Source organism: Sarcophilus harrisii, chromosome 3, assembly GCF_902635505.1.
Source record: "Sarcophilus harrisii chromosome 3, mSarHar1.11, whole genome shotgun sequence".
Lineage (NCBI taxonomy): Eukaryota > Metazoa > Chordata > Mammalia > Dasyuromorphia > Dasyuridae > Sarcophilus > Sarcophilus harrisii.
The window spans coordinates 454057431-454068822 of NC_045428.1; the positions used below are offsets into that span (position 1 = coordinate 454057431).

General features: G+C 35.2%; 1 protein-coding gene across 5 annotated transcripts in view; it reads left to right on the plus strand.

The window, feature by feature from the left end:
- The window catches only part of PRDM10 (PR/SET domain 10), a 130098-nt gene that overhangs the window by 79959 nt on the left and 38747 nt on the right, over positions 1-11392 (plus strand). For 4 of the 5 annotated variants that reach the window (XM_031960894.1, XM_031960896.1, XM_031960897.1 and 1 more), the window contains exons 10-12: positions 1071-1200; positions 1722-1970; positions 10914-11261. In XM_031960894.1, the coding sequence (XP_031816754.1) occupies positions 1071-1200; positions 1722-1970; positions 10914-11261 (727 nt within the window). Of the gene's footprint in view, positions 1-1070; positions 1201-1721; positions 1971-3509; positions 3522-10913; positions 11262-11392 lie in introns of all 5 variants that reach the window. The other variant, XM_031960895.1, reaches the window with a different exon arrangement.

Genomic DNA, 11392 nt, shown 5'->3' on the forward strand with positions numbered 1-11392 from the left:
GAATACCTTTCTTGTTTTGTTTTCCAAGTTAAAATTTTTTTCAATTGAATGTATATTTTTTTCATCCTAATCACACTTTTCCCTTCTCCCAAAGAAAATAAGAAACAAAATCCTTACAACAAATATGCATCGTCAAGTAAATGTCTTTTTCATATTTGGTCATATCTAATAACCTATTAGTCCAGTGAAACACTTCTTTAGGAGTAGGTAGCATTTTTTGTAAATGTAGATACTATTCTTAGCTAGTAGCCCAGTCTTTCATTATTTTAATTCATAGTCCAGAATACTGAATACTGATCTTTGACAGTTCTTAGTTTTATATAGCCTTATATTTTCCTGCACTCCCCCTCCAATTCTAATGTTCATTTGGAAAAATAGATGAAAAGGCACCTTGGATCCTGTGCTTTAAGTTTCTTGCTTATAGTTTCATAGGTATTAAAGTTACTTTTCATGTTTCTTGTAGAGAAATAATTCTGTACAAAAATTATTTATTCCCACATAAAATAGTGTGGTTCGGAAATTTGCTGAATTTTGGCAGGTGATAAAGGTTGCTTGTTTAATAAATAGTTACTGAGTTCTCTTTGGAAAAAATGAGCTAGGAAATTGTTTCTAGAAACTGGAAGTCTTAAGGAGAGAGAATTGTTTAGCATTGTTATGTTTCACTTGGATCTGGGAAAAGCGATTTTAAAAGTAAGGAAAGTAATTAAATCCTCCATAGATTCCAGGTAATAGATGCCTCCTAAGCACATTCTCTAAAGTAATACTTAATTTTGGGCAGTGTTAGAGCTTTGTAAAAAGCTAAATTGGTGATGATAACATCTTTTGAATCATTTAAAACGGTTCTTCATATATTTTTGTTTGTCCTCAAAGATCTCTTTGAGCTATATAAGTGGCAGAGGTGATAAATGTGGATAAACACTCTCTAAAATCCTATCCTAAAATCCTATCCACTACAGAATTAAATAATCAGGTTAGGGGACATGTTAGCTAAAAGATAGGGTAACATTAATTATGGCAATCCTGGAAAATGATGTGAATATTTTAAATCAAATATCCTTTCTTTTTCACAGAGCAAGAGGCAGAGGCAGAGGAAGAGGCAAGAGGAGATTTGGCCCTGGAAGACGGCCAGGTCGGCCTCCAAAATTCATGCGTTTGGAAGTCACCAATGAAAATGGTGAAAAATGTGAGGAAGGAACACAGGTACTTATAGATAGAGAATTGAAAATAGAATATGTTTCTTATGTACTAACTTTGTTATGTAAAGGTTTAATACTGGTTAAAAAAATTCATGCTCATGTCTTTGTATTGATTATGTGCTTTTGATAATGATAATGATCAGAGAGAAGCAAGCAGGAATATATGTCCTCTTGTGACCTGCAACAAAAAATTGTCATTCCTGCCTATGGGTGATAATGTAAAGTAGCAGAATAGAATTAGACCTAATTTTTAAATGTTTTTGAATTCTGATGATGAAACTCCAGAAGAATCACATAATGGTTTTTTCCTTTGCCAAGGTTCAAATAGCTTATTGTTTTTGCTGTGATATTGCTTTTTTAATGCTTATTTACCTAATTAACTTTCCCAGAGAGAGGGCATTTTCTCAATGGATAATGAGTGTGCTCATTTGGAAATGTGCAGTAATTCTCTTCTGTCTGTAAAGTCCTTCTGCAGGTTTCTTCTATGGATAGGGAAAATTATCACTGTATGATTTTCAATTTCAGGACTTGCTGCCTTTCTCTAGCAAGGGGCTCGAGAAATTTGAAGAGGATGGACAAGCTCCATTAAATGGGCTGGACCAGCAGGAACAGACTCCTGTGCCAATCCCTCAGCTTCCATCGGAAACACAGCCTGCTTTGGAACATCCGCCAGAAACCCACCCAGTGCATCTGCAGCCCCAACATGAGGAGAGCACAGTGCCCACCCAGAGCACGATGACAGCTGATGACATGCGCCGAGCTAAACGCATCCGGGTGAGTGGGGATAGTGGGCCATGGCCAATGTGCCTTTTCTCCTCAGGGAGGTCGTTCTGACTTGGGTTCACTTCCAGCTCTTTGATCTGTTTGCCGACTTAGTTGGAGCAGAAATGTACATGATTTCTCAAAAGCATGTTATAAACTGTATAAATTGGAGTGATGGATCCTTGATTAGAACAATTCAGTACTGGCCATTAGATTCTTTTGTTTGATAGTGTATTTAAAGAAAAACAGCTTTCTAATTTCTCAGGCTCACTGATGGGAAACTGACTAATTAGAACATTTAATTACAAAAATTTATTTACATTTTTAAGCATATTCTTTGCATTGTAAGTAGATTTGTGGGAGTCAAGTTGTGTCTCTCTGGATGACTTAATGTACTTGTAAGTTATTCTCTGTATTTTCCTGGAAAAGACCATTAGATACCTGTCATTTTTCATATAAAGGACATGTGCATAAATTGACATGTGAGCCAGGTACATTTTGAACATATATGGAAAATGTAAAGTAAAAGCCTAAGTTCTGGTACTATTTATATCTCACTTATATAATTCATCTTTTGGCTTTAAATATTCTTGTTGACAGTAGCACTGGACTTGTACTCAGATGTGCTTTGTTGTAATTATTTTCTTGACTCATATATGTCAAGAGATAGAGCTGTTGGGGATTCTTGGCATTAGGATTACGATCTTGCAGAATTAATGCCTGTAGGATGCATTTACTTCAAGAAGGATAGTGTTTTCTACCCATGTTTATGGCAGCTGACAGCTCTTATTGGAGAACTTCCTTCTGTTAGATGGAGAAAACTTTTCAGTCACATAATCTTCTAGACTTATAACAGATTGATTTAATTTACATTTCTCTTGGCTTTCTTATGCCTAGAATTTTGTTTCTAGAAGGGTCTTGAAAGGAATTCCAGTTCATTTCATTAGTTATATAGAAACTTGGAAAGCCTTTGTGAAATAATCCCTCTTGGGTATCTTTGGAACTGAAACACATAATATTCAAAATAGATATGTAAATTTAACAAATAACTACTTTTCTTTTATTCATTAATTTATTCACATATGCAATTAGCCTTTCCTGTTGTTCCCTTTGTTTTGTTAATTTTATTTTTACCAAGTAAAAAAAAAAGCCCAAACTATAATCCTGTATTCAACTTAGCACAGTACCTGGCAAGACAAGTAAAAGTCTTATTAAATGGTCTATCATCTAAATTTCTTGAAATTGGTGTATATATCCAGATAGCTCTTTGATATTTTCTTGAAGAAAGGGTAGATTTCTTTTTTCTTCTCTCTCTCTCTCTCTCTCTCTCTTTTTTTCTCTCTTTCTCTTTGTATAGGCCTTCTTTTACCAATGTTGATGACTTTTGGAGGCCAGAGAATAGTTTGAATTTTCCTGCCTTACCCATAGGAAGTAGAGGGTGTATATTTTTCATCTTTTCTATCCAAGAGTAGTAGTAATGAACTGAAATGAAGTCTTCCAATCCAATTGGTAATATAACTATTTTTCTTTCCTCTAATGCTGCCTGCGCAGTTGGAGTTGCAGGTAGGTTTGTTTCTTTTATTTCCTGTTACCTGATCCACTGTTCTTTTGTACCTATATTTTACTCTATCTTAGCTGACCCTTCTATTTAGATGAATTAGCAAACGGAAAAATAAAATTTTATTTCCAGATTAATCAATCAATGAACCATCTGGTCCTAATTATCTTCTTCTGTAAAATCAAAGGAGTGGTCTAGATGCTTTAAGCTGCCATCTTAGCTCTGAAATTATCTCTCCGTTAACAAATATTTATTAGTGCCTACTATTTACCAAACACTGTGCTGAGTACTATATATAAATTATATATGAATAAGCTGAAGGTTCTTACAATTTAACTGAGGTCCCCAGAATAACAGTTATATTAGAGTAGTATATATATTGTAGAGTGCTGGAGCGATCAGCTTTTCTCTAAAGCTTTCTCTGATATTTATCAGAGAGCAGGATTTGGATAGGAGACAAAGAGCAGAGGACATTTCAGTGAGCAGAACAACGTGAGCCAAGTCATGGAGGGGGAATATGCATGTTTTGTTATGGAACACTGAAGAGGCTTGACTGGGGGAAGGGTACATAGAGCAAATGCTGGCAATGTGTGTCTAGTTCCATTCCTCAAGTAAACCACCTCTGTGCGAGGAGTCCGGGGGGGAAGGGGATGAGTCACAATTCATTGTCTGAAATCATGATTAGTTATTGCATCTATCAGTATTTTATTGTTGCTTTCCTATAATTTTCTATAATTTGGGTTATTATGTAAATTCTTGTTCTGTTTATTTTACTCTTTCTAAGTTCTTACAAGTGGAAGAGGGCACTTTTTCAAAGGACCATACACATAGTAGGCACTTAATTGTTGAGTTGCAAAAAATTTCAATATATATATATATAGGTTGAAACCTAGCATTTTGAAGGGCCTTAATAATCAGGCAAAAGAAGAAGAGGAGGAAATCATTAAAAAATGCTTACTTATTCAGAGTCCTCATAGACATTGTCCTAAATACTGGGCAGAAGAATTTGATCTGCAGTTGTGAATCTCTTTAGCAAACATTTCCTTAACTTGGTCAGTAATGCATTTGATTTTTCATATTTAAATTCAGCATGATTTTTAGCCCGTGAGAACTCACTGCTGTAGGATTTAGTTTCTTTTCTATTTAGAAATCCTAAGAGCACTTGATACACCATACTGTATGGTATAACTGACTGGCTGGACCCCAAGGTTTCTGAAGGGACATTAGCTTTGTCTGAATTGGCTTGGAAATTTTCCATGCTTTTTGTGGAATGAATTTTTGAGTATGGGGCCAAATCACAGAAGATAATTCAAAGCTAGAATCTTTTTGCAAATCTCTTAGGGGTCAAAGGATAAGAAAAATTTAACTTACTTTCACTACTGTGAAACATGAGTGGCAAATTAAGATTATTAGATCAGGGAACCACAATTGAGTTCTTGAGTGGTTAGACAGTGTTCAGGGCTCCATGGAAACTAAAAAGATGACAAGAACAAGATTTATAGATAGAATTGAGAGTGCAGAGCCAGGTGGCTGCTCAGTTTAAATCATTGTCTGTGGGTACTCTGGCTAATCAGAAATGACAGAAGACTGATTAGCATAATGGACCAAAGCAAAATTGAGTACTGAATTTGGCACCCAAGGAAAAATGTAATCCCCAAAGGAATTGAGATCAGTTGTCTAAATATTGCTTTTTGACAGTGCTTGGTAAATTTATTGAACTTGGATGAAAGGAAAGATTTTTGAGGCTCCTCAAATGCTGAGTTTCCAAAACCCCATATAGTCTTAACTTTGTGAAATGTTACAAGGAGCCTGGGGTAAAGGTTGAAAGCAGCCCAGGTGGTATGAGCCTTTGCTTGATGTGTTCATGTGAACAGAAATTATAGGGGTATTTGTTATTTGATCAGAGAGTATATGGAAATGAAACCTTTGGAATTCTTTGCCTGATTAGCCTGAGAGACTAGTGAGTTTCCTAGATGTTGCTAGAAAGAAATCACATTGAAATTCCTTTCTTTGAGTCTGTAAATTCACATACGTTCACTTTATTCTAGCAGTTTCTAACTGTATTGTACAACTGCCTATTAGTCAATTGATCACGGCCCCCCCAGCCCAAAGCTACCTTATTTTCATTTTGTACACATTCCATATATGATTACATGTATATGTTGCATTCTCTATTGGGATGTAATCTCCTTGAGGAAAGGGTCTTAGTCACTTTTGTTTTTTTAACCCTAGTCCTTAACACAGTGCCTGGTACATAGTCATCACTTAATAGATACATGTTATTTTATTCTAGTAGATTGCATTGGGCAGTGAGATAGTGCTGTAGATAGAGAGAGTGATGGACTTCATAGTCGGGAAGACCCATCTTCCTGAGCTTAAATGTGCTTCAACTATTTACTAGCCATGTTTCTCTAGGCAAGTCACTTAATCCTGTATGCCTTAGCTTTCTCATCTACATAGCTGGAGAAGGAAATGGCAAATCACATTTTTATCCAGAAAACTCCAATTGGCCTCACAAAGAATCAGACTTAACGAAAATGACTGAATAATAACAATAACAGCTACAGCAATGCATTGCATTAGATTGTGCAGCTGCAAATGATATATTTCAGTCTGGATGACCCATATGCATTGCCAACGCCTTCCATGCCACATAATCATTCAGAATCAGGTCTCATGATTTTTGTTTCTGGGACATTTCTGGAATCCGTCTTTGCCTGTTTGTTACTCACACAGATATGAGCTTGGTTCAGGCTCTCATTAACTCTCCCTTGGACTTTTGCAATATTCCCCTAATTTGTCTTTTGTCCTCATCTTTCTCCCCTCTCCAATCCTTATTTCACACAGCTGCCAAAGGGATTTTTCTGAAGTGCACATCTGATCATGTTTCTCCTCAGCAAATTCTGATGGTTTCCCATTGCCTCTAGGATCAAAAATAAATTTCTCTATTTAGCCTTTTAAATTTTTTTCCTTCAAGTTTTGAACTTAAAAATTAAAAAAAAAAAGTTTTCCAAGAACACAGAACACACAAAAAGATTCTTTATGAAACTTTGAATTGCCATCATTTACCATTTGCTTTTTAAAATACAGATAGGAAATTCTTCATGTTACTTTCAGAACTATCCAGCTTAACTTTGCTTCCTTCTGAACTTTTTTCTCTTCTTTTATGTGCATTCTACAAACTTTGAATTTCTACCATTTTTGGTATCATTACTGTTAAATTTCCACTGAAAATCAAAAGCAAAAAATTAAAAAAACCAGCAAAGCAACATTCTTTTAACAAGTAAGCATAGTCAAAAACAAATTCATATGTGGTGGACATGTGCAGAAATGTTTCTGCAAATTGTTTTCTGTACGATATTGCTTTCCTTGAATAAATTGTTCTTCTAATTCTGCTCTGTTTCTCTTCACTTCATCTTGTATTCTAAGATTCTCTGAAATTGTCTCTTATTTCTTATAGTATAATACTCAATTATATTCATATACCACAATTTGTTCAGACATTCTCTTGTCATCTAGGAGATTATATAAGATATCCCTTTAAATTTAATTTCCTCAGTACACATTGAAGACAGCAAGATTCTGAAGGGACATTTGTTTCTTCTTCCTTTTTAGAAAGAATGTTGGCATGACATCATTATACAGCTCTTTCCAATTGGTTAATTTCACTTTCCTAGTTTTTTCTGGACTTCTGTGTTTGTATTTCTAAGTTCATAATCAGCTCTAATCTTTGCAGCAAAAATGTTTGAAAATCCTTTTTTTTTTTTCATTGAAGATCCATTTTTTTCTCCTCTAGGATCACACATCCACTTTGTAGAATAAATTACTCTTGATTGTAAAGCCTTTCTTTTGCCTTTTGAGATATTTTTTTCTTGTTTACTGCTTGTTAGTAGCAGCTGTCAGCTTATTTGTTTCTTATTGTGATCTCTTGCTGCTTGACTTTGCAGTATTTTTTCTTTTATATTGGTGCTCTGGAATTTTATAGTTGCATTCCTGAGACTTTTCCTTTTGGATTTCTTAGGAGATGATTAGTGGATTCTTTCTATGTTTATTTTGCCTTTTGGTTCAAATAGATGTGGACGATTTTCAGTTGTTATTTCTTGAAATGTGTCCAGTCTTAAGAAAAAAAATTATAGTTTTTGAGGAATGCAAGTGATCTCTTTTTGGCCTAGTTTTATAATCACTTGTTTTCTCTATAGTTTTCATTTTCTTCTATTTTTTTTTCAATCATTTTATTTTTTTCTAATATTTCTTGCCTCATAAAGTGATTTGGTTGGTCTGTTTAGGTTTTAAAAGGGAGTTCAATTCTTGTGTAAGATTTGTCACTTCTCTTTTAAGCTCTTTATTCTCCTTCCAGTTCTTTCCTTGAAAACTTTTATTTCATTAAAAAAAAAAAAGAAATCTCTTGCTTCCTTTCTTTTAGGTACTGATGCAGTCCTTGCAGAAAAGGACTTTTCCTTGAGTATCTACTGGCAATTATTAGAGAATTGCGATCGCCTTTTACGGGATCTCTAGATAGGCAATAATTTTTCATCCTTGTCAGTATTTTCTTTGTCTAATATGAGTATTACTCATCTTGAGTTTTAATTCCTGAATTGTATTTTTTGCCCCTTGCTGCACATTTGGGTGTGGTGGTCATCCCTGCTTGCTTTCACCCGGGGCCCTGTTGAATCTCCTCTTCTTGGGGTTATACTCCTCTTGATTTTTGAAGCTTAGATTGCTAGATCTTCAGGGCCTTCTCTGATGTCTTAGGACTAGACACTTAGGTATTGTAGATGACTGTTGTTACTCCTCTGGAATTTCCAAGAGCTTTACTCTAGAGTTTTCTGACCACTCTGGGGCTTTCTTTGGGGAGTTGCATTCTCTTGATGCCTCAGGAGACAGCCTTGCATAGTATTTCACTTGGGAAACTGTGCTAGATTAGTGCTGGCTTTCCTGTGAAGATGGCCTCTTTTCCTATTTCCCACATGCTTCTGGTTCTCTTTTTTTTTCTACTAAATTACTTCTATAGTTTCTTTTTTGGATTTCTTAATCATTGTTTGGTGTGGTACAAACATCAGGGTTTTGCTGGAGAAGGTGTGGGAGTTGGGCAGTTAGCCTCCCATTTGAGCTATCTTGGCAGAAATTTCTACTTAGCTTTAAAGTTTTTCATTTCCACCGTGCCTTAAACTAGTTTAAAGTTATATAAATCAATCTGATCATACATTATGAAAATGTATATCACCTCTCTTTCAAGACTTTTTCAAAACTTTACTAAGTTAGACATTTTAATGATACTCTCAGTTCCAGAGGCAGTTTGTTGTAGCAGAAAGAGAGCTGCCCCTTGATACATGAAGATGTGGGTTCAGATTCTGCCTTGACAAACACTGGCTGTGTGATCCTGGGCAAGATGTTTAACCTGTCAGGGTCTAGACCAGTGGTATTCAACTCAAATAGAAAGGAGGGGGAGGGTTTATTAAACCATATATAAGGATACCTGTGGGGCAACATAATTACCTTAGAAATTAAAAAAACAAAAAACAAAACCCAGTATTTTATTTCTCCAAATACATGCAAATTCAGCTTTCAACATTCATCTTCTTATGTTCCAAATTGTTCTCCAACTTTATCCTCCTCCCCCATCCCCTAGATAATAAGCAATCCAATATAAGTTAAACATGTATAATTCTTACCATATTTCCATATTTGTCATGCTGTACAAGAAAAATCAGATCAAAAAAGAAGGGGGAAAAAACCCCCAAGCAAACATGCAACAACATCAAAAAGGTGACAATACTATGCTTTGACCCATATTTAATCTCCATAGTTCTCTCTCTAGATGTGGCTGGCACTTTCTATCCTAAATCTATTTGAATTGCATTGAATCACCTTTGTTGAAAAGAGCCGATTCCATCACAAGTTGATCATCATATAATCTTGTTACTGTCTACAATGTTCTCTTGGTTCTGCTCATTTCTCTTAGCATCAGTTCATGTTAAGTCTTTCCAGGCTTTCTGAAATCAGCCTCTTCCTCATTTCTAATAGAACAATAATATTCCATTACATTTGTGTGCCATAATTTATTCAGCCATTCTCCAATAAAAGTACATTCATTTTATTTCCAGTTCCATGTCACTATAGAAAGTACTTCTACAAAAATTTTTGCATATGTGGGTCTTTTCCCCTCTTTTATAAACACTTTGGGATACAGGTCCAGTAAACACACTACTAGATCAAAGGGTATGCACAGTTTTATAGACCTTTGGACATAATTCTAAATTGCTCTTCAGAATAGTTGGATCAGTCACAAGTCCGACAATGTATCAGTGTCCCAGTTTTCCCACATATCCTCCAATATTTTCATTATCTTTTTCTTTCATCTTAATCAATCTGAGAGATGTGAAATAGTACCTTAGATTGTCTTAATTTGCAAAAAAATCATATATTAAGATTATTTGCATTTTATCATATGTATTTTATTTTATTTTGAGGTAGTAAGAGGTTAAGTTACTTGCCCAGAGTCACACAGCTAATAAGTGTCTGTGACTGGACTCCAGTACTCTGTCCACTATGCTACTTAGCTGCCCCTTATTATATTTTCATTTATTTTGTTAAATATTTTTTCCTTAAATTTCAATCTGGTTCAAGCCCATACGTTTTGTTTTTGACATTTCTCCTCTAGGCCATTCTCCAAACTGCAAAGAAGTTGCTGATTTGCCTTGTTAGAAGTTTACTCTCCTAGAAGTTCCCTCTGCCAATGGCATTATATGTTTTAGTTCTCCTTTTCCTTAGCTCTGCCATATGTTCTTCAAGAATTTCACCAAGTGAATTGTGCTCTGCATTTCTTCTTTTATTCCTTGTTGCTTTTCTCTAGCTTCAGCCATGAACAGGTGACTTTTCTTCAGTGCTTTCTTCTAGCCTTTACATTTTTATTTCAGAAACATTCTGGGATTTGTTGTATTATGTGATTATTACAATGAGAATGCTTTTCTGTGTCTCTTTGAAATCCTTTCTTAAGCTATATCTAGTGTGTTTCATGTAGGGATAATCAATATTAGGGGGCTGATGATGAAACATCCTGCCTCTTCCAGGCAGGGAGGTAGTGATAGATCAGGGTGGAATGAATAAATAAGAATAAAACTGTACTAAGAAAACATTTATTTAAAAAAAATTTTTTTTAGAAGATTTTATTCTTAGTGTTTTCTTTAGCAAAATCTGTTTTGATAATGTTAATAATTGACTTGCAAGGTAAAGATTATAAAGTACTTCATGCGTCATCTCATTTGATACTTCCTTCTGAGATATTAGTGTGCCTTTTGTTTGTTAATAGACAAGTCCCAGGTTGCCCACATGCTTGTAAAGCATCTTGTATACTTACTTTATTCTACTAAATAACTATGCTACCTTCTGTGTTTCAGAATGCAGCTCTTCAGCATCTGTTTATTAGAAAATCCTTCCGACCTTTTAAGTGCTTGCAGTGTGGAAAGGCATTCCGTGAAAAGGATAAGCTGGATCAACACTTACGCTTCCATGGGAGAGAAGGAAACTGTCCTTTGACATGTGACATCTGTAACAAGGGTTTCATCAGCAGCACATCCCTGGAGAGTCATATGAAGTTCCACTCAGATCAGAAGACTTATTCTTGTATCTTCTGTCCAGAATCCTTTGACCGCTTGGACTTGCTAAAAGACCATGTAGCTATTCATATCAATGATGGTTATTTCACCTGTCCCACATGTAAGAAGCGCTTTCCAGATTTCATTCAGGTGAGGCTGAGGCACTGAGAAAATACTATAACTCCCTCTTTCTTGATTTAAAAAAAAACAAAAAAAACCCCAAGATTTTCTTAGGAGTTTGAGACTCCTTAGCATATGCCATTTCCCTTGCTTTTTTTTAA